The sequence below is a fragment of the Artemia sp. Qi Xiang Cuo genome, chromosome 18 (assembly GCF_049724085.1).
Source record: "Artemia sp. Qi Xiang Cuo chromosome 18, ASM4972408v1, whole genome shotgun sequence".
In the NCBI taxonomy this organism is placed as follows: Eukaryota; Metazoa; Arthropoda; class Branchiopoda; order Anostraca; family Artemiidae; genus Artemia; species Artemia sp. Qi Xiang Cuo.
In genome coordinates, this window is record NC_142811.1 from 25,378,754 (window position 1) to 25,402,856 (window position 24,103).

The 24,103-nt window shown below is 37.9% G+C and overlaps 1 protein-coding gene across 1 annotated transcript in view; it reads right to left on the reverse strand.

Annotated features, from left to right (window-relative positions):
• The window catches only part of LOC148941365 (histidine ammonia-lyase-like), an 86,002-nt gene that overhangs the window by 22,069 nt on the left and 39,830 nt on the right, over window positions 1–24,103 (reverse strand). Inside the window, exons 3-4 of the mRNA XM_089104549.1 lie at window positions 20,033–20,196; window positions 17,240–17,379 (exon numbers count right to left, since the gene is read on the reverse strand). Coding sequence (XP_088960675.1) covers window positions 17,240–17,379; window positions 20,033–20,196 — 304 coding nt within the window. The remainder of the gene's footprint in view (window positions 1–17,239; window positions 17,380–20,032; window positions 20,197–24,103) is intronic.

Consider the following 24,103-nt stretch of genomic DNA (forward strand, 5'->3'; position numbering starts at 1 on the left):
TCAATATTAATTTCTGGTCGTTTTGAGTTATTGTAGCTTTCTATTTCTTTTGATCATAAGTTTAATATGGCCTTTACATTTCTTTAAAAGCTTCTTTTTCGGAAAGTTTTGTCTTAGTTAATTTTTGTTCGTTTTTATTGCCAAAGTATCAATTTTCTTTTTTAGTTCCCTATTTCAAAATAATTTTTTATTCCAAAATATATTACCAGTCTTGGCAAGAATTAATAAAATTAAACTGAGTATTCGATAGTTCCTATCAAATATTTGACATGATTAATTGTTGAAAGCTTACCAGCTTAAGACTTTGATCAGACAGTTCGTGGTAACGAACTGTAAGTAAGGAGCGACCCGGCTCAGTAGAAACCAAAACTCTAAAAGAATGGAATTTTGATACCAATAGATACATCAAAAGAATCGCATTTTATGCTGATTTCAAATATTTAAGTTTCATCATGTTTAGTGCTACCTATCAAATTTACGAGCCTGAGAATATTTGCTTTATTTTCGAAAAAGAGGGGGAACCCGAAGAAGGGGAGGGGGTGACATTAAAACTTAAAACGAACAGAAATGATTCCGGTGCTGGTGCATTGTATGTTCACTTCTAAAAAGTCAAGTTTGGTTAATGCTAGTAGTAATTGTTCAATTTAAGGTAGCGGGGTGTCTCCCCATATAGCTACAATTAAAGGTAGCAGACAGTACTTCCATATAGCTATAATGATAAGTAGCGGACAGTACTCCCGCCAATACAAGAAAACAGTGCAATGACCGGATTCAACCACTGTGAAAATTCGTGCTGATCTCTGTTCAAAGTGCGTGATGTTTTCATGGTAGTGATTCGTTTCCTTTGTATGAAATTGTGAAATTCTTTCTGTAATTTAATTTGTTAGGTGTGGTTGACTTATTTTTAACCTTAAACGCGGACATAACAACTCCGAGAATGAATTATTTTTTCAGTTCAGAATTGGCATTTGAAATATAATGATGCATTCAAATAAAAGGAATATTGACGAAAGCTACACGCAAGAAGTAAGTTATTCCTTTATATTCTTAGTGGGTAAAGAAATTAATTCTAATAAAATTTATATAGACCCTATTATAGTTAACAGATTGTTAAATATTTTTTGAACCTGGATCTCCAGAGGTCGGTAAAGAGCAATAACAAAACATGAAAAAAAGTATGTAAACACTGCATTTAAATGACTTGCGAGCTTAGCACATGAGGTAAATCATACCTATTTTTATTCCGGCCCAAAGTTCCACACATTCGTTCCCCACCGGCCCAAAGTGCCACAATCGTCCACCCCCCTTCCCTACAACCCCCTCCTTCCAACCCCCTCCCTCCAACCCCCTCCCTCCACCCCCTTTTTTAGGATTTTTCAGAGCTCCCCTACCAATTAAGAAGATAAGAAGGGGTGAAGCGACTCCAGTGGTCAGTTCAAACTGACCGACGGTTATACAAAATGGTCGTAGGTCGAATCCATTAATACAATCAACATTAACCGTAAGCCGCCCAATAGCCAACTATCCAGCTGTCAAATCCAGCATCCACAGCAATATGCCACAACCATCCGGACCCATCATACACCAGCCAACTGTCAACTGGTCAATTCCCAAAGCTAACACACACAACAAGATGACACAACCCCCCGGACCCATCATACACAAACCAACTGTCAACTGGTCAACTGCCACACTCAACATGCAAACCCTACTCCCATTCGATGAAGCTGATGTAGTCATGGAACCAGTCACCTCTCTCCGTGACTACGTAAGAAAAATTGTATCTTCTCTCTCTCTCCCTCTCTCTCTCTTATCTCTGTATATGTCTATCTCGGTGTGCGTGTTATAAAAAAAAACCCAAAAAAAACCTCAATGTCAATGTTAGGATAAAGCATGAATTAAGAATTAAAAAAAAGTAATAAAAGGGTAGCGGTTCTACAGATTTAGGTCATTAAACACTGAAAGTATTTTTTTCAGCTTAATTGAAGTGTCACATCACAATATAAAAAAAAGATATAATTTCTCTTTCTTATACCAGGTTACACTCAAAGAATCATATTAAACACACACCCACACACACACACACACACACACACACACACACACACACACACACACACACACACACACACACACACACACACACACACACACACACACACACACACACACACACACACACACACACACACACACACACACACACACACACACACACACACACACACACACACACACACACACACACACACACACACACACACACACACACACACACACACACACACACACACACACACACACACACACACACACACACACACACACACACACACACACACACACACACACACACACACACACACACACACACACACACACACACACACACACACACACACACACACACACACACACACACACACACACACACACACACACACACACACACACACACACACACACACACACACACACACACACACACACACACACACACACACACACACACACACACACACACACACACACACACACACACACACACACACACACACACACACACACACACACACACACACACACACACACACACACACACACACACACACACACACACACACACACACACACACACACACACACACACACACACACACACACACACACACACACACACACACACACACACACACACACACACACACACACACACACACACACACACACACACACACACACACACACACACACACACACACACACACACACACACACACACACACACACACACACACACACACACACACACACACACACACACACACACACACACACACACACACACACACACACACACACACACACACACACACACACACACACACACACACACACACACACACACACACACACACACACACACACACACACACACACACACACACACACACACACACACACACACACACACACACACACACACACACACACACACACACACACACACACACACACACACACACACACACACACACACACACACACACACACACACACACACACACACACACACACACACACACACACACACACACACACACACACACACACACACACACACACACACACACACACACACACACACACACACACACACACACACACACACACACACACACACACACACACACACACACACACACACACACACACACACACACACACACACACACACACACACACACACACACACACACACACACACACACACACACACACACACACACACACACACACACACACACACACACACACACACACACACACACACACACACACACACACACACACACACACACACACACACACACACACACACACACACACACACACACACACACTCTTATCTAAAACTAAACAACAGCTCTAAACTAAAATTTTTAACTTAAACTAAATTAAACTATAACTCTGACTAAAACTCAAAGCTAAGACTCTAAAATAAAACTCTGAATTAAAACTAAACTAAACTATACCTCTAACTAAAACTCTAAGCTAAGACTCAAAACTAAAACTCCAGTATCTAAACTAAACAAAACTATAACTCTAAAAAAAACTCTAAGCTAAGACTCTAAACTAAAACTCTAAATTCTCAACTAGAACTAAACTAAACTATAAATAGAACTAAAACTCTAAGCTAAGACTCTAAACTAAAATTCTATGCTAAGACACTAAACTCTAAAAAACAACTCTTAACTAAAACTAAACTAAACTATCGCTCTAATAACACTATAAGCTAAAACTCTAAACTAAAACTTTAAACTAAAACTCTCAACTACTATAACTCTAACTAAAACTGTAAGCTAAGACTGAAAAACTTAAACTCCAAGATCTAAACTAAAACTCTTAACTAAAACTAAACTAAAACTATAACTCTAACTAAAACTCTAATGTAAAACTGTAAACTAAAACTATAAACTCTAAACTAAAACTCTAAACTAGAACTAAACTAGAGATCTAAACTAAAGCTCCTAACTAAAACTAAACTAAACTATAACTCTAAAAAAAACTCTACGCTAAGACTCTAAACTAAAACTCTAAATTCTAAACTAAAACTAAACTATACTATAAATAGGACTAAAACTCTAAGCTAAGACTCTAAACTGAAACTCTAAAATCTAACTAAAACTCTATGCTAAGACTCTAAACTCTAAACAAAAAGTCTTAACTAAAACTAAACTAAACTATAACTCTAACTAAGACTCTAATCTAAGAAACTAAACTAAATCTCTAAACTAAAACTCTTAACTACTATAACTCTAACTAAAACTGTAAGCTCATACTAAACTGAAACTCTAAAATAAAAGTATTATCTAAAACTAAACTAAATAAAAGTGCTAAGAAAAGACCTAAGCTATGACTCTAGGCTAAAACTCTAAACTAAAACGATTAGCTAAAACTAAACTACAAGTCCAAAAACACTTAACTAAAACTAAAATAAAATATAACTCTAACTATAACTCTAAGTGCTGAGAGTCTAACTTGAAACTCTAGCCTCCTGACTACCGGCATAGATATAGGTATTGAAGACGCGTGATTTTTACACCACATGTGTTAAAAAAATCGCTGATGTCAAAAATGACCTTGAAAAATTTTACTTCCCTCCCCTCTCCAAAATCTCTTGTCCACTCCCGTGGACATCGGTTCCCAACGGAGTAAATCAGAGAGATCCGTCGACTATATAACACTTTTATTTTCATCGAGAAAAAGAAACAGGACATTTATTTTCCATGGTTGTTTACAGGTGAAAACAAGAAAAGCAGTATCTCTCACCAACAAGACACAGAAACACTTTACACTCAACATAACACCACCTCGTCTTCATTGAGCAGCCAGGAAGGCTGCACCTCTTCGTGTCCTTTAGGTCTTGGTATTCGGGTAAGTGAATGGCTGCTCTACCTCTCTCAGGCGGTAATGGTCGGCACTTTTTGAAATCACCAGCCGACGCTACTTCACAATCGTCATTTTCCTCGACATACTGCTCCGGTTTCCGCCGACAGAGAAGGTACTCTGCGACGTGAAAATGATATAAGATGAGTTTCTTCAAGCTTGGCCTGCTATTTTTTTTTATGAGCCTGCATCTCGAATGCAGCATCAATAAAATGATGAAGGAATCTTACGGCCAATTTTCTAGTTTTATAAGGGAATCGGCAATAAGTGACCATACGGTCAGCCATGTCCATTCCACCCATGTACTTGTTGTAGTCAGCTACTGACCTTGGGCAAGAGACTGTGATCCGCTTCCTCTGCTTTTTGTCCCATCTTTCCATTATTGTCTCTGCTTCTATTGCCTTACTATTCGAGCCTAGTGTCACAATTCTCGTATCAAATCATTCCGTGATGGCTAGCTTGCGATCTTCTCGCACAAATGCAACGCTCGACCCTCTCCCTTTCTTCTTCATTTCTTTATCTGGCTTCAGAGGTACGGTCTCCCTTCCAAATCTATTTCGCATGATTGTGCCAGTTGCATTTATCTGCATTTCGCACAGAAGGTCGAGTAGTTTTGTTGAGTTGAAAAATCGATCAAAGTAGAGGCTATATCCGGGTGGGAGAGCTTGCGATAGCCTGAGTACGATTCCAGCTGCAAGGCCATCGCATCACATACTTTTAGGAAGCGTATTGGCACCCTGATAAATCTCGAAGTCGAGTACGAGGCCCTTCGGATTAGCCAAAACAAAGTTTTTGAGGCCGACGGGGTTTGGCTTATTAGGTACATACTGCCTTAACGACGTTTTGCCATAAAATGGGATCATCTGCTTATCAATTGAACAATTTTTGTCCCTCGGGAAAGAAAGGCAAACGGTACGGAAAAGGTCGATAATTGACTGAACTCTCCACAACCGATTGTTCTTCTTAATGTCGTCGGAAATTTCTTCATCTACAACAAATTTCAGATTGCTTCTTAGAGTGAAGAAACGGTTTTTTCCAATATTTTCTGATATCTGGTTTACACGGTACTGTGCCTTCCAGTACATTTCGATTTGAGGATATTTGAGATTGCCAATTAATATTAAAGCTCCGAATAATGTCTTAAGTTCGTCAGCAGTGACATTCAAGTTCTTGTGGAATTTTTTTTTATAAGGGTAGTTTGTGGCATGTGCCGTCTCATCGGAAAAAGACTCGGGGAAATACTGTGTGAAAACATCTTCTTTTTTCCAAACATAACGGTCAGTAAAGATAGCATCATCTCTTACCGAACCCAAGTGAATATCAAACCCCATGCTTTCCCTCCATTTCATCAATTTTGGTCGTTTCATAGGTCACTGTGATATCCGAGCCCGCTCGGCTAGAGGTATGTCATCTTCAAAATCAGACTCCAGTTCAGATACTTCCTCGTCGATGATACTTTCGTCGCCTGGAAGGAAGGCGCTGTTCGGATCTTCATCTTCACTTGTATCTTCAAGTTCTATATCGTGGGACTCAAAGAGGTCATCATCACTGTCATCTGCAGAAAGGTCCTCAACATCACTAGCATCGATGGTTGCCAAGGCATCAGGCACGGTAACTACAAGAGAAAACATAGTTTTCAGCTTTTGAAGGTGACCATAAGCGAAAGTAAAGAAAAGACATTAAAATAGGAAGTTCTTCTGTTCTGAGAGATAAGAGATAAGAGATATTTATTTAAAAAAAATCGCTATCACAAGCCCACACAGGGCCGAATTCGGAGTTTGGAGTCAACAACAAATAAATGGTTACCCTGCAAATGCAAAGAACAACAACGAAATAGAGAAAACCATAATGAGCATCATTTAAAAGTCAATAATTAAAACTTTAAAAAGTCAATTAAAAAATTAAAAAAAACAAAAATTTGTCAAACTAAACTTAGAGCGAGACATAAATGCATTAAAAACTGGTCAGACTAAACTTAGCACAAAACATAAATGCATTTAAATTAAAAGGGATACTAAGAAAGTGTCAGCAATTAAACTACAGTAAATCAATAAAAGAGTTAAAGACAATAAAAGCTGGTCAAGAAAGGGGGGCGAGCAAAAGAGCGCAAGAACCTGGGCAGTACCATCAGCTAATAAACAACAAAAGAGGGCAAAAAAGAAACTATTGAGGCATTTTATTCATTTTCTCTGTAATGAAGGGGATAAAAGTTCTTTCGTATCTGGAATTAACGCAGCGAATGGGGGACAAAGCAGGGATGGGCTCAGAAACAGCTCGAGGCGGCTGGATTCTGGATTGGGAGTGACGTTTGGGGAAAATACTTGCCGTCCGAGGGTTTTTTATGGTATTTTCTTCAAAACGGAGTCACGCCGACACTTTACTTCGCTCTAGTTCTTTCAGAGTAGATTTTGTTAATCTCAGATAGTAAGGCACCTCTCCTTCTTTGAACATTATTGGACCGTCCCTTTTTTGATTTGATTATATTTTTTCCGATTATTAGAGACTATTATCTTTATTCCGAGTCTTTGAGACTTCCGATTCTTCCGATTCTGTCGACTCTTATCTTTCTAACTTAAAAATGCTTGATTGAGAACCGATGTCCACGGGGGTGGACATTGAACTTTAGTCGCACACCAATAGATGATGTAATGGATATAGGTGAAAAAATCCCTCCCAAAATGAAGTTTTAATCCTTCTAAGGAAGATTATTTTTTTTCAGGCTCCACCTTTCATTCCAAGACCAATTAGGAATTTTCTTACCTCTTGTCCTCCTGCTCTTCTTCGATTTTGAACTTTCCTCCATTTCTTTAGTGCAAAAACCACTCTTCCACTACCAATAACAAGCTGAAAAAAATCACAGATGGCAAGCCAGGTACGCTGGTTCCAACTGTAGTGCGTAGATGACGTTCCAACCAATAACTATCGCGCTAAAAAAAATTAACTGTATGTCCACCCAGAGGGACAAGGGTAGTCAGGAGGCTAGACTCTGAAATACAACTAAACTAAACTATAACTCTAACAAAAACTCTAAGCTAAGACTGTAAACTAAAACTCTAAATTCTAAACTAAAACTAAATTAAATTATAAATAGAACTAAAACTCTAAGCTAAGATTCTAAATTGAAACTCTAAACTCTAACTAAAACTCAATACTAAGACTCAAAACTCTAAACAGAAAGTCTTAACTAAAACTAAACTAAACTATAACTCTAACTAAAACTCAAAGCTAAGACTCTAAACCAAAACTCTAAACTGTAAACTAAAAGTCTGAACTACTGTAACTGTAACTAAAACTGTAAGCTAATACCAAACTGAAACTCTAAACTGAAACTCTAAACTTAAACTTTTATCTAAAACTAAACTAAACTAAAAGTGCAAGGAAAAACTCTAAGCTGTGACTCTAGGCTAACACTCTAAACTAAAACGTTTAGTTAAAACTAAACTACAAGTCAAAAACACTTAACTAAAGCTTAAATAAAATAGAACTCTAACTAAAACTCTAAGTGCTGAGAGTCTAACTTGAAACTCTAGACTCTGAACTACAACTAAACTAAACTACAACTCTAACTAAAACTCTAAGCTAAGACTCTAAGCTAAAATTCTAAACTCTAAACTAAAACTCCTAACTAAAACTAAACTACAACTCTAAACTAAAACTCTTTATTAAAACTAAACTACAACTCCAAACTAAAACTCTTAACTAATACTAAACTAAACTAAAAGTGGAACCAAAACTCTAAACTCTAAACTAAAACTCTTATCTAAACTATATGCCCCTAGGGCATAACATAAAACCCTTGCCCTGAGGGTTGTGGGGGAGTGTCCTCCTCAAAAAAATATTTTCTAACAGGAAATCAACTACGCTGATCAAAGTGGTTATCTCAAAATTTTGATAAGATTTGTTTGGGGGAATGATAGGCGTGAGGGGGGAGCTAGTTGCCCTCCAATCACTTTCGACTATTAAAAAGGGCACTAGCCCTTCGAATTTCCAATCAAATGAGCATGTTTTGAAGTTTCTACGACAACGACTTGTATACAAACCTTATATGCCCCCAGGGCATAACATAAAACCCTTGCCCTGAGGGCTGTGGGGAGTGTCCTCCTCAAAATAATATTTCCTATCTGGAAATCAACTACGCTGAACAAAATGACTCTCTCAAAATTTTGATCGGATGTGTTTGGGAAATTATTGGCGTGGGGGGGGGGGCTATTTACTCTTCAATCACTTTTGACCCTTAAAAAGGGCACTAGAACTCTCGATATCCATTCAAATGAGCCCCCTTTGAAGTTTCTACGACGACCCCTTCCATTTGAAGTGCCTCTCGGGGAAAAAATGAATAAATAATAATAATAATAAAACATTGGAGCCGTATGGCCTTTATTATATGCAATGTTATGGCGTTGCCTCTGACAACAGTGATTACGCTGCATCAAAGTTGTGACTTAGTGTAACAAAATGACAAGTTTGACTTAAATAGTACCGAATGTTTTAGAACTAACATTCTTGGATTGCCAATCTGTTTAAAACTACTGGAATTATATTTTTATATTTTTTACATTTTTATAGATTATTTTTTTAATTATTTATTGAAAAATCTATCAAAACCAAATGGTATGCTGTCGTATGATGCTACATACATCCATAAGCATACATACTCTCAATATAAGATATTACTTCATCTGAGGTTTAATGCAGTTACCGTGTGTGCAGCATTATATTATTTTACACTACCTGTCAGGGAGTGGTCAGTAGATCTTTCTCCGAGGAGGAGCGGGAGGGGAGGAGGGATGAAAAACTCTTCAAAAGTTCTTCTTTGCATATATTTTACAACTTCCCGTAAGAGGTCATTCAAGTCAATATGGAGGGAGGCTTTTTTTAATTTGGAGGATGTATTCAGATCAGGCGTGCTATATAGTCCATGAGGCTGACAACCTCACTCTTCTTATAGAAATATTTACAGTGCAAAATAAAATTTTCATTTATATCATTATTTGCATAAAGGTAGGACGGATGGGGGAGTATTCCCTAATAGCAAGATTTGTTCGAAAAAACTTTCCCTGGTCACCTACGTAAGTTTTTTTTTTTTGGGGGGGGGGGGGTGGAAGGGTCTGGCAGAAAAGAAGGGTTTTCTTGTTGGGAGGGAAGCAGATGTATCAAAAGTACATTTCTAGCCAAAATTTTCCAGTGTTTCTTGGGGGATACTTTGGGTTAGTCCCTAGGGGGGATTTATGCTTAACTCCTCCCCCCTTCTCACTTGGAGGAATATATTTGTGCCAAGAATTTAATACGGTTCTGTGGTATGAAAATTAGCTGTTGTTACTTAGTTTAGGTTTGAAATATAAGGTTGCATTCATATACGAGCATATAGGTGGAAAGTATGCTAGGAGCAAGGTGTGCCCCTCTCCTTCAAAAACTAGAAAATTATCAACTTGGAATGCATTTTAAATTTGAGACCACATTCCTCTTGCCATCTGCGGCACCCTTAACAAATCCAGTTTGTTTTATAATATATATGAAATAAATCAAAATATCCACAAGTTTAATACTTAATCCTTTAAGGCATCTAAATTGTTATTTAATCGTTTAAGGTAACTAAATCATTGCAATCTAGTATAAGATCCGGCTTTAATTTTAGTTAAGAAAAAAACGTTTAAATCTAACGATTTTGGTTTTATTTCAAAATAAAATAAAAGATTAAATCAGTAGGAAGGCATTATTGACTCCAGAACGAACACAACTGCTGATATCTATAATCGAGTCTAACGGGACAGGATCAATGACACCTCTTTCAAGGTCAATCAGGGAACTTGGAAATACTGTGGGGAAAATCTACATGCGCACTGAATGCTAACGGGACAATGTTATTGATCTACGAAGGGGACAAGATCAGACTAAATATAATCGCCAATTTTGAAAATCTGACGGGAATTCACAAAGAGAGTGAGAAACACATACAAATACATAGATTCAGACACACAAACTGTGATAGACATGCATTGGAATAAGCAAACACCCTCCCAGACACATAAGGAAAAAAGAGTGAGACACACGTACAAATACATAGAATCACACATACAAACCGAGAAAGAAAGACAGTTCAGACATATAAACCTACAAAGACAAACACTTGGACTTGTAAACACCAACCCAAACAAACAGACAAAGCACTGGAATAAGCAAACACCTGCCCAGACACACAAGTAAAAAGAGTGAGAGACACATACAAATACATATATTCACACATACAAACCGAGAAATACAGACGATTCAGACATACAAACCAACAAAGACAAACACTGGGACTTGCAATCACCAACCCAGACAAAATGACAAAAAGAGTGTGCAACATATACAAATACATAGATTCAGACACACAAACCGAGAGAGACATGCACTGGAATAAGAAAACAGCCACCCAACCGCACAAACAAAAACAGTGAGAACCACATACAAATACATAGATTCAGACATATAAACCAAGAAAGACTGACACTTCAGACATACAAACCGACAAAGACAAACACTGGGACGTGCAAACACAAACCCAGACAAACAGACAAAGATAGTGTGAAACACATACAAATACATAGATTCAGACATACAAACCGAGAAAGACAGGCAGTGGGACTAGCAAACAGCTGCCAAGACAGACAACCAAAAGGAGTTAGACACATACACAAATCCATAGATTGACACACATAAACCGAGAAAGACAGGAACGGGGATAAGCAAACACCAACCCAGACAAACAGACAAAGAGAGTGAGAAACACACAAAAATATGTAGATTCAGACACAAACCTAGAAAGACCTGTACTGGAATAAGCCTATACCTGCCCCGACACACAAGTAAAAAGAGTGAGAGACATATACAAATACATAGATTCACACATACAGACCGAGAAAGACAGACACTTCTGACATACAAACCAACAAAGACAAACACTGGGACTTGCAATCACCAGCTCGGACAAACAAACAAAGAGAGTGAGAGACACATACAAATTGATAGATTCACACATACAAACCAAGAAAGACAGACACTTCAGACATACAAACCAACAAAGAAAATCACTAGGACTTGCAAACACCAACCTAGACAAACAGACGAAGAGAGTGTGTGAAACACATACAAATACATAGATTCAGATATACAAACCGAGAAAGACAGGCAGTGGGACAAGCAAACACCCGCCTAAAACACACAAGCAAAAGGAGTGAGAAACACATTCAAATACATAGATTCAGACATACAAACCGAGAAAGACAAGCACTGGCTGTCCAGACACACATTGGCAAAGAGAGTGAGAAACACAAACAAATACGTAGATTCAGACAAACAAACCGTGAAAGACATGAACTGGAATAAGCAAACCCCCGCCCCTACAAACAAGGAAAAAAGAGTGAGAGACACATACAAATACATATATTCACACATACAAACCAAGAAAGACAGGCACTTCAGATATACAAACCATCAAAGACAAACACTGGGACTTGCAAACACCAACACAGACAAACAGAAAAAGAGAATTTCAAACACATACACATACATAGATTCAGACATACAAACCGAGAAGGACAGGCAGTGGGACAAGCAAACACCCTGCAAAACACACAAGCAAAAGGAGTGAGAGAGACATTCAAATACATAGATTCAGACATACAAACCGAGAAAGACAAGCACTGGAATAAGCAAACACCTCCCAGACACACACTGGCAAAGAGAGTGAGAAACATATACAAATACATAGATTCAGACACACAAACCGTGATAGAAATGCACTGGAATAAGCAAACACCCGCCCAGACACGCAAAGAAAAAAGAGTGTGACACACATACAAATACATAGATTCACACATACAAACCGAGAAAGACAGACACTTCAGACATATAAACCTAAGAAAACAAACGCTTGGACTTGTAAACACCAACCCAGACAAACAGACATAGTGTGAAACACATACATATACATAGAGTCAGACACAAAAACCAAGAAAGATATGCACTGGAATAAGCAAACACCCACCCAGACACACCATCAAAGAGATGAAGAGACAATTACAAACAAATAGATTCAGACATACAAACAGGGAAAGACAGGCACTTTAGACATACAAACCAACAAAGACATACACTTGGACTTGCAAACACCAACCCAGACAAACAGACAAAGAGAGTATAAAACACATACAAATACATAGATTCAGACACACAAACCGAGAAAGATATGCATTGGAATAAGCAAACACACACCCAGATACACAAGCAAAAAGAAAGACAGGCAAAAACAGTCACACAAGCAAAAGGAACACCCTCCCAGACAACAAACCGAGAAAGACAGGCAGTCGGACAAGCAAACACCCACCCAAACACACAAGCAAAAAGAGTGAGAGACACATGCAAATACATAGATTCATACAAACCGAGAAAGACAGGCAGTGGAATGAGCAAACACCCACCCAGACACAAAAGCAAAAACAGTGAGAGACAAATACAGATACATAGATTCAGACATACAAACCAAGAAAGACAGGCACTAGGATAAGCAAACACCTGCTCAGACAAACACAGAAAAATAGAGTGAGAAACACACACAAATACATAGATTCAGACATACAAACCGTGAAAGACATGCACTAGAATAAGCAAACACCCACCAGACACACAGTCGAAGAGAGTGAGAGACAAATAAAAATATAGAATCAGACATACAAACAGAGAAAGACAGGCACTTTAGATATACAAACCGACAAAGACAAACACTGGGACGTGCAAACACAAACCAAAACAAACAGACAAAGAAAGTGTGAAACACATAAAAATACATAGATTCAGACATACGAATTGAGAAAGACAGGCACTTTAGATACACAAACTATCTGTCTTTGATTGAGACAGTGTTTGAACACTGGGACTTGCAAACACCAGCCCAGACAAACAGACAAAGAAAATGTCAAAAATATACAAATACATATATTCAGACATACAAACCGAGAAAGACAGGCAGTGTGACAAGCAAACACCCATCCAAACACACAAGAAAAAGGAGTTAGAGACTCATACAAATACATAGATTCAGACACACAAACCGAGAAAGACAGGCACGGGGATAATCAAACACCAACCCAGACAAACAGACAAAGAGAGTGAGAAACATATACAAATACATTGATTCACACATATAAACCGAGAAAGACAAACACTTCAGACATACAAACCAACAAAGACAAACACTGGGACTTGCAATCACCAACCAAGACAAACAGACAAAGAGAGTGAGAGACACATACAAATACATTGATTCACATATATAAACCGAGAAAGACAGACAGTTCAGACATACAAACCAACAAAGACAATCACTGGGACTTGCAAACACCAAACCAGACAAACAGACGAAGAGAATTTGAAACACATACAAATACATAGATTCAGACATACAAACCGAGAAAGACAGGCAGTGGGACAAGCAAACACCCGCCCAAACACAGAAGCAAAAGGAGTGAGAGACACATTCAAATACATAGATTCAGACATACAAACCGAGAAAGACAGGCACTGGGATATACAAACACCTGCCCAGACACACACTGGCAAAGAGATGAGAAACATATACAAATATGTTGATACAGACACACAAACCGTGAAAGACATGCAATGGAATAAGCAAACACCCGAACACACCCATAAGGAAAAAAGAGTGAGAGACACATACAAATACATAGATTCACACATACAAACCGAGAAAGACATACACTTCAGCTATACAAACCAACAAAGACAAACACTGGGACTTGTAAACACCAACCCAGGCAAACAGACAAAGAGAGTGTGAACCACATACAAATACATAGATTCAAACACACAAACTAAGAAAGACGTACACTGGAATAAGCCAACACCCGCCCAGACACACATTCCAAGTAAGTGAGAGACACATACAAACAAACAGATTCAGACATACAAACAGAGAAAGACAGGCGCTTTAGACATACAAACCAACAAAGACAGACAGTGGGATATGCAACCACCCGCCCAGACCATTAAGCAAAAAGAGTGAGAGTCACATACAAATACATAGATTCAAACATACAAACCGAGAAGGACAAGCAATTCAGATATACAAACCATCAAAGACAAACACTGGGACTTGCAAACACCAACCCTGACAAACAGGCAAATAGAGTGAGAGATACATACAAATACATAGATTCGGACATACAAACCGAGAAAGACAGGCAGTGGGACAAGCAAACACACGCCCAAACAAAAAAGCAAAAAGAGTGAGAGACACATACAAATACAAAGATTCAGACATACAAACCGAGATAGACAGACACTGAGATGAGCAAACACCCACCTAGACACACACAGTCAAAGAGAGTGAGAAACACATACAATACATAGATTCAGACATACAAACCGAGAAAGAAATTCACTGGGATAAACAAACAACTGTCTAAGACTTGCAAACACCAACCCTGACGAACAGACAAATAGAGTGAGAGATACATACAAATACATAGATTCGGACATACAAACCAAGGAAGACAGACATTTCAGACATACAAACCAACAAAGACAAGCACGGGGACTTGCAAACACCAACCCAGACAAACAGACAAAGAGAGTGTGAAACACATACATATACATAGAGTCAGACACACAAAATGAGAAAGACATGCATTGGAATAAGCAAACACCCGCCCAGACACACAGTCAAATAGAGTGAGAGACAAATACTAACAAATGGATTCAGACATACAAACAGAGAAAGACAGGCACTTTAGACATACAAACCAACAAAGACAAACACTGGGACTTCCAAACACCAACTCAAACACACAAGCAAAAAGAGTGTGAAACATTTACAAATACATAGATTCAGACATACAAACCGTGAAGACATACAAACCTGTCATTCTCGGTTTGTAAGTCTGAATCTATGTACAGAATGGGAGGCCAAGTAGCCCCACTGTTTTTGTACCTCTTATCGTATTTGCCAGTTTTTGCTATGTCAATTTGTTGCGCCAGTAAGAAGAATGTCAAACCTGATCGGTCTGTTGCATGAAATTAAATTAACTGATAGTAAAGAGCAACATTAAAATTTAAAGCGAACAGAAATTATTCCGTATATGAAAGGGGCTGTCCTCTCCTCAACGCCTTTTCTCTACGCTAAAAACGTTTGGGGGAGGATGACCCCTTCTGTGTCTCAAGCGTGCAAATAAAGGATTATAAAAAATGGGGGGGGGGGGCAAAAAGTTGGGGGAGGGGGGCCCTTCTGCGTCTCAAGCTCCCAAAAAAAGTGTTAAAAAATGGGGGGGGGGGCAAAAAGTAGGGGAAGTTGGGCTCTCAAAAAGTTGGAGGGAGGGGGGCCTCTTGGTGGTTGAGGTCCTTGATGGCTAGGGTCATTGATGGTTGCTGTCCTTAAGGTTCAAATCCATAATCGTCTTACATAATACCATATTGTGTACTTGTTTATTCTAAGACATGTAAAAAAAGTTGAAAAAAATATCATGTTAAAATTTTTTTAAAAGTAAAAAAAAGTATTAAAAAATGGGGGGGGGGGAGTTATGTGGAGGGGGGCTCTTGGGGCTGGGGTAGGAGACCTTATAACACTGTTCAAATTGAACTTGTGTATTATAACGACCACAGAGTTTCACCCCAAATCATCCTCCAAAATGACGATTAATTCGTTTCACCCAAATAATCCCTAAAATGTTGATTAATTTGTTTTCACCCAAATAATCCCCTAAAAGTAATTTCAGAATGTTCCTTTTGTTTTGGCATCCTTTTGCGATGTCACATTTAAAATACCCAGGAAACCATTTCCCGCGTAAAATATATTCAATCTGTCTTGATCTCGTTTCAATTTCTGAAAAAATATCTAAGGTGTTCCTAGTTACACTATTATGGCTTCGATAGAATATTAATATTTATCTCTGACACTAAAGTAGAGAAGCCATATTGTTTCTTAATCCCCTCACGATACATTAGAATTTTCCGTCAGACTTTCAACATTGGCGACTATGTAAATCAATTTCCCAGAAATCTAGTCTGATTTTGTCCCCTTCGTAGATCAATGACATTTTCCCGTTAGTATTCAGTGCGCATGTGCATTTTCCCCGCAGTATTTCCAAGTTCCCTGGTTGACCTTGCAAAAGGTGTCATTGACCCTTTCCCGTTACTCGATTATAGATGGCAGCAGTTGTGTTCGTTCAGGAGTCAATAATGCCTTCCTACTTAAATCAGAGCAATACTAAAACTAAAAAATAGATCACCGTACGTCTGCTGCATTTGCCCAGCCTGTCTGAGGACTCCACATCTTTCCTTCTCCAATAAGGCCAAGTGCAAGATGAGCAAGTGGAGCAAGATCCCCACTAGCACCAACAGTTCCCTGCTCTGGAACCCATGACAAACACGAAGCTGGAATATAAGAAAGATATTTTTTTCATGTTTCTGATAAGGATTAGCTATAAACTAGGTTTTGAAAAAGAAGGCATGTACAATAACAACGAATTAATTATAGGGAAATTCCAACGAAAACAAAAGAAAATAACTGAATTGAAAATGAATTGAACTTTAAATCATTGCAGACTCGTAATTGTAAATACCTAGCTTCCTTCTTCATCCAAAGTATCAACAAAAGCTAAAAATAAATGCTCAAATACTCTCTAGGCGTTTACCCCCTCATCCGGCGATTACCGCATGGAAAATATCCCCCCCCCCGGAAAATACCCCCCACGGAAAATGACCACCGTAAAATACCCGCCCGTGGAAAATATCCCCGGAATATACCCCCACGGAAAATACTACCCCCACGGAAAATACTACCCCCACGGAAAATGCCCCCCGAGGAAACCCCCCAAGCAAAATTCCACCCCTGCTGTAAATACACCCCCCCCCCCGCGTGGAAAATAAGGGTTTCCAAATTTGAGAATTTCATTTTTTTTTTTTTTCCGTAGGGGGAAGGAATTTCGGTACTTGTGTATTATGCGCTCAATTAGCTGTGTAAAATTTCAGAACCTACAAGTTTTTTCGTTACTTTAGAAATAAATTTGGGCTGTAGGTTTGCATATTAGAGGGGGAGTATAGCGGGTCTGCATGCAAAATGTGTTTGGTACACTGTATATTAGATAGATTGATAGAGAAGCGTATTTTATAGCCAAATATACGGCCATGAATATGGTAAAATAACATAAATAAAAGGCACCAATAACAAACTTTGATCAGCGATCATCATAAAACAATTAAGTGAAACACTATATTAACCTGATAATAGAACTTAGTACTTGGAAAAACGGTCATTGAAAAAAACACTTAACACTTGGAAAAAACACTTAAATGAAACATTACATTTAATTTATACTGGGAATTTTTTTCTGAATTCAAACTGTCCAAATACTTTACCCCCCCCCCCCTATGTGCAAATATATAACCCAAATTATATATAACCCTTTAATTCTCTCATTTGCGTTTGTCTTGTCTCGCGCTAAGCTGAAAAAACTAACGAGGAAACCGGTTTGTTCTTGAGTCTTACAAAGCGTAAACTTGAGTGAATTGCCCATAATACACAAGTATCAAAACTTCTTTCCCCTGCAGAAATTAAAAAACAAACCTCAAAAAAAAAACTCAAATTTAGAAAACCTTCTTTTACACGGGGGGGGGGGATATTTTCCGGGGGTAAAGTATTTAAACAGTCAGAAAATAATTCTTTCTAGATATATAGCCACTAAGAAATTACAGAAGAATAGTGCAGCATCTGGAAATTTTGTTAACTAAAAAGAAAAAAAAATTCCCAGTATAAAATAAATCATTTAAGTGTTTTTTCCAAGCGTTAAATGTTGTTTTCTTTTTCCTTTTTCTGGCCTTTTTCTCATGTATTAAGCACTAGTATTAGGTTAATGCAGTATTTCATTGAAGTGCTTTATGATGATCGCTGGTCAAAGTTTATGTTATCGGTAACTTTAATTTATGTTATTTTACTATGTTCATGGCCGTATATTTGGCTTAGAATACACTTCTCTATCTATCGATCTAATATGCAGAATAGTTGTACCAAACACATTTTGCATGCAAACCCTTTATACTCCTCCCTCTAATGTGCAAATCTATAGCCCAAATTTATTTATAAAGTAACGAATAAACTAACGAAAAAACTTTTGTGTTCTCAAATTTTAGACAGCGCAAACTTAAGTGAGTAGCGCATAATACACAATTACCAAACTTCCATACCCCTACCGAAATAAAAAAAAAAAACTCAAATTCTAATTCTCAAATTTGGAAACCTTATTTTCCACGGGGGGGGGGGGGGTATTTACCAGGGCATTTTCGGGGAAGTATTTATCGTGGGGGGAATCCACGGGGAGTTATTTCCTGGTGGGTATTTTCTGGAGGCGGTTATTTTTCACGGGGGGGGGGGTTCACGGGAGGTATATTCCACGGGGGGGAGGGGTTATTTTCTGTGGGGGGGGGTATTTTCCGGGGGATTTTCATTGGGGGGGGGCTTAACGCTGTCCACCCTTTTTCTCATCATAATTATTTAATTTAGATTCCTTTAAAGCATATAATAGGCAGATTGGTGTCCCTTCTTCACAAAGTGTACTACTAAATCAGACACACAAAACACCTCTATCATACACAAAACACCTCTTTCACAATAATTTTATTTTATAATTAGAATCTCCTAATTATAATTATACTAATTATAGTTAGTAGAAAATAATTAGAAGCTCCTAAAATTTCCATCCGCCGTTCAGGAGTTGCTAATGAGGGAATGAGGGAACTACGGACCACGTCCTTATCTACCTTTGTAAAAAGAAAATCCATAAATTAGTCAAGCATTTAGAGGGTGGTTATGGACGCATTTTATGAAAATAGTGATGGAGGTTCAATCTATCCAAAGTTTAGAAATTCAAGGCATGTAATATATTTGAATGGAGTACTCAGTTTTCAAGAGAAAAAAACTTTAGTTTCCACTGTGGCAAATCAGAGCTGATCTCTACTTATACATTTGATTCACTGTAACCATCACGCCTGACCTACAATACGAAAGTAAATGGTGAAATAAAAATGTTACCATTAAAGGCTTGCACGAGCTGCTTTAGAGTTTCTAGTGATATTCCACTATGACCTTTTGCGAGGACATTGATTCTCAAGGCCAATAGCATTTTTGTACGTTCTGGAGTCAATGGATCTCCCACTCCAGCTGAATGTGAGCGAATTAAATTCTCTTGAAGTTCCCTGAAAATAATGATAGATTAGTTCTCAAGAAACATTGGTGAATGTGACCTATAGCCTAAAAGTAAGAATCAATAATTCCTGTTTCAAAATTTTTTTGACTAAAGTAAAAAAAGAGAACTTCATCAGCCTTGTCGAACGGTTCGTGGTAACGAACTGTAAGAAAGCAGGGATGCGGCTCAATAGTAACCAAAACTCTAAAAAACGGAATTATGACGTCAATAGATATATCAGAAGATTTGGTTTATTATGCTGATTCAAAATGTGGGCAAATCATTAAGTTTAAAGTTACTCATCAAAAGTTACAACCCTGAGAAAGTATGCTTGATTTTCGAGAAAGGGGGGAACACCACCTAAAGTCAAGAAATCACACCATCACATTCAAGCTTCTATTTACAAAAATGTAGAATTTTGTACATTTTGCCAGAAAAAAGATCACGGATACGAGTTTATTTGTTTGTTTTTGTTTTTCCTAGGGGTGATCACAACGAACAAGTAGTCCTAGAACCTCGAAAAAGGGATCATTCGAACGAAAATTAAAAGTTCTAATGCCCTTTTTAAGTGACCAAAAAGATTGAAGGGCATCTGGTCCCCCTCCCACACACTTTTTCTCTTAAAAGTCATTCAACTAAAACTCTGAGTTAGCCATTTTGTTCAAAATTGTTAAAAAGCCCAGTAACTATGTCTTCGGGGATACCATGACCCCCAGAGTCCCTGGGGAAAGGTTTGTCAGTGAGAAAATGTGCCTATTGCTTAGGTATACTATTTTTTATTGGGAAGTATACAGAAACCTTTCGGGGAGAGGAAATAATTTTTTGCAAGGGAGATTTTCTACGGGGGGATAATTTTCCTTGGGGAGGGAAGTTCCCAAGGGGGTGAATTTTCCGAGGAATTTTGTTTAACTGGGGGAATTTGCTAGGATTCCTATACAATTTTTTTTCTTACTTTTCTCTTTACCGACTCACTCTTATATGTGGAGATATAACCCGGGTTGATATATATAACCCGGGAGATAATATTTACCCAGGTTGAAATTATCTAGATTATCTTTCTGTTGGCAGGGGGATTGTCCACGGGAGATCCAAGGGGGAGTTTTCCACAGGATATATTCTTCAGAGGGAATTTTCTGCGGGAGCGCCTTCCAACTAGAAGCCGGGGGATATTTATGGGAAGAATTTTCCATGGAGGAAAATTTTCAACAGATTTAAAAAAAAGAGAAATCAATCTCTTTTTCAAGTTAAAATGGGATAAAGAAAACTTTTCGAATAAAACTGTCAACAAGAAATTTTCTAGGGGTAATTTTCAGCTAGAATGGAACTGTCTGGTTGGAATTTTCCTGGTGGGGGGGGTATTTTATTTGGGAAGAACTTTACATGGAGGGATTTACCGTAATGGGAAGGAATTTTCCCTGAAGGAGGAAGCCGGATTTCCCGACATTATTTAAAAGAGATCAGAAATAAATAAATAACACGTTTGTTTCAAATGAAAATAAGGAGCGATACTAAAACTTAAGACGAACAGAAATTATTCCTTATATGAAAGGGTGTTGTTTGACTCTTGTTTGACCCTTTTTCAAAACTCTACTTTTAAAGTAGTAAAACACTTTGGCGTAACGAGCGGGGTGTTGCGGGGGGACAGCCCCTTTCATATATGGAATAATTTCTGTTTGTTTAAGTTTTAATATCACTCCTTACTTTCAGTTAAAATAAAAAAATTGTTTTTTTATTTACTTCTATAATACAGAAACCGTGTCGATCCACACTCTAAAGAAAACAAAATTAAAAATAACTGGTTCCAATGTGCATGTGATAATTTCATTCAAACGTCCATAAGAGTCAGGATGCTTGGAAGTCAATATGTTAGGCTTACGATGGCAGCTGGTTAATCAGTCAATTCAGATTCTCAAAAGAATTACAATACATCTCTTAGAAATAGTCTGTCACTATCAGCAAAACATTATTCATCTTAATCTGTTGCGATAGACGGCACCGATTCAAAAATACCCTTATGGAAAATTAAATGGTAATGGTGCACAATCTAAGCTTAGGAAGATAATATGTTAAAAAAAACAACAGTTAAGACATTCAAAACGACAAAAATATACTTTCAGGCAAGGGCGTATCCAGGATTTTTGCTTGAGAGGGCTATTTTTTCGGGGGGTGGGGGTACAAAAACTTTAAAAACAAAGGAAAAAATTGCTTATATTCACTTTTGCTACATCTTTACGAGTCACAAAAAATTTCAGGGGGGGGGGGGGGTCAAACCCAGTACCCCCTCCTGGGATCCAGCCTTGTTCCAACAATTGTTTGTAAATTCTTCAAAGTGCTTTTGCAGTCATTATCCTAGTACAATAGACATTGTTTTTCTTTTTAACTCTGGATGTATGCGTTCAACAGACTCGTTTGCTCACTCGAAATGGCTAAAATTTTGGTAAGCACAAAAAATACCAAGAACAATGCCACATTTACGCAGCTTCAACAATATTTATGAATGATGCAATGGCTAGAATGCTAAAATAAAGTACAGAACGTATGATCACTTTTCTCTTTTATATGCATACCTTTTTCTCTCTTACGTACCCCTCTCATCTTCAACCATGGAAGTAGATTCTAATATGGAAACTTAGCTATGGATTGGAATTACTACCTTGTTTTAAAAGGAAAACTGTTACTTTTGGCTTTGATAGCATGCTTTGTAACTTTACTCACTTACTTTGGTTAGAAGTTCTCATTTTTCATGTCTCTCTCTTAGTATCCCCTTTTTTACATTTTTTATACTTTTTGTAATTTCTTGTTCCTCCAGGTACGTATGTACGTATTTCTGCTTTCAAAATTCAAAACTGTGTAAACAAAGGAATCTGGCCTTATTCTCGGGCTTCCTTTATGCAAATATCTATTATGCAAATATAAAATAATTTCTGACATTGTTTGCAATCCGTCAAAGTGTTTCCGTAGCCATTATTCTAACACAATAGACATTTTATGTCTGTTTTTAGGGAAGACAGCATTTCTGTCTTTAGAATATTAAAATTATAATACAATTAGTTATAAATAAAAGCAAAGAAAATTTTAAATTAGGGATGTGCTCTTTGCCCCTCTCCACCTTGTGGCACCCAATAATCTACCAATGTGGCGCGGTTTTTCCCGGGCATTACCAATCACGCATCTCTGATGTCACCTCCCGGGGCACACGCAGGTACCCACTAAATATCCCTTTCGGCTTGGCATAGCAATAGCTCTTTTGAAAGAAGGTTTAATTCCGAAAATAAGACTTTAAAAATGACAGTTTGTTGAAGCATGCTGTGGCTTCATGACACTATAAAGCACATACAATTCAGTTATGTAGTCTTCGGGTTAGAGGTATTGAACATTAGAAGAGTAAGTGTAATATGTCACTAGGAATTAAACTCTTTCCTCCATCTTTAATACTATAAAACGTTCTACACCACATGTTTTGCTTATATTTGGAATATTGGTGGAATATTAAAAAATTCCTTCTTTTCTTCATTATTTTTATTTGTCATACCTTTTCTGTGGCTGCTCAGTTTTACCTATGGGGGTAGGATTTTCCACGTGTGGGGGAGCTATAGGAGGAAAACAATTCTGCAGAAGAGGATTATCCAGAGGGGAATCAGGGGGTAGTTTTAGGTGGGAATTTTCTCCTGAGTGGTATTTTCTTAGGGGACTGTGCCTAGCACCATTTTTACACACCTATTAAGAGCTCCATATTTAGAAAGGGTCTTATTAGAGGCTACAAATCTGTTACATCCAGAAATTTCGAATTTACAAATCCACATATAATTATACATCGGGAATACTAAGGGTAGTGGAACTTTTTTCCCCATCCTGGAATTGCAGCCATTTTATAATTCTTCCCGCATCCTCTTCTATTTTTCATATAACTTACAATG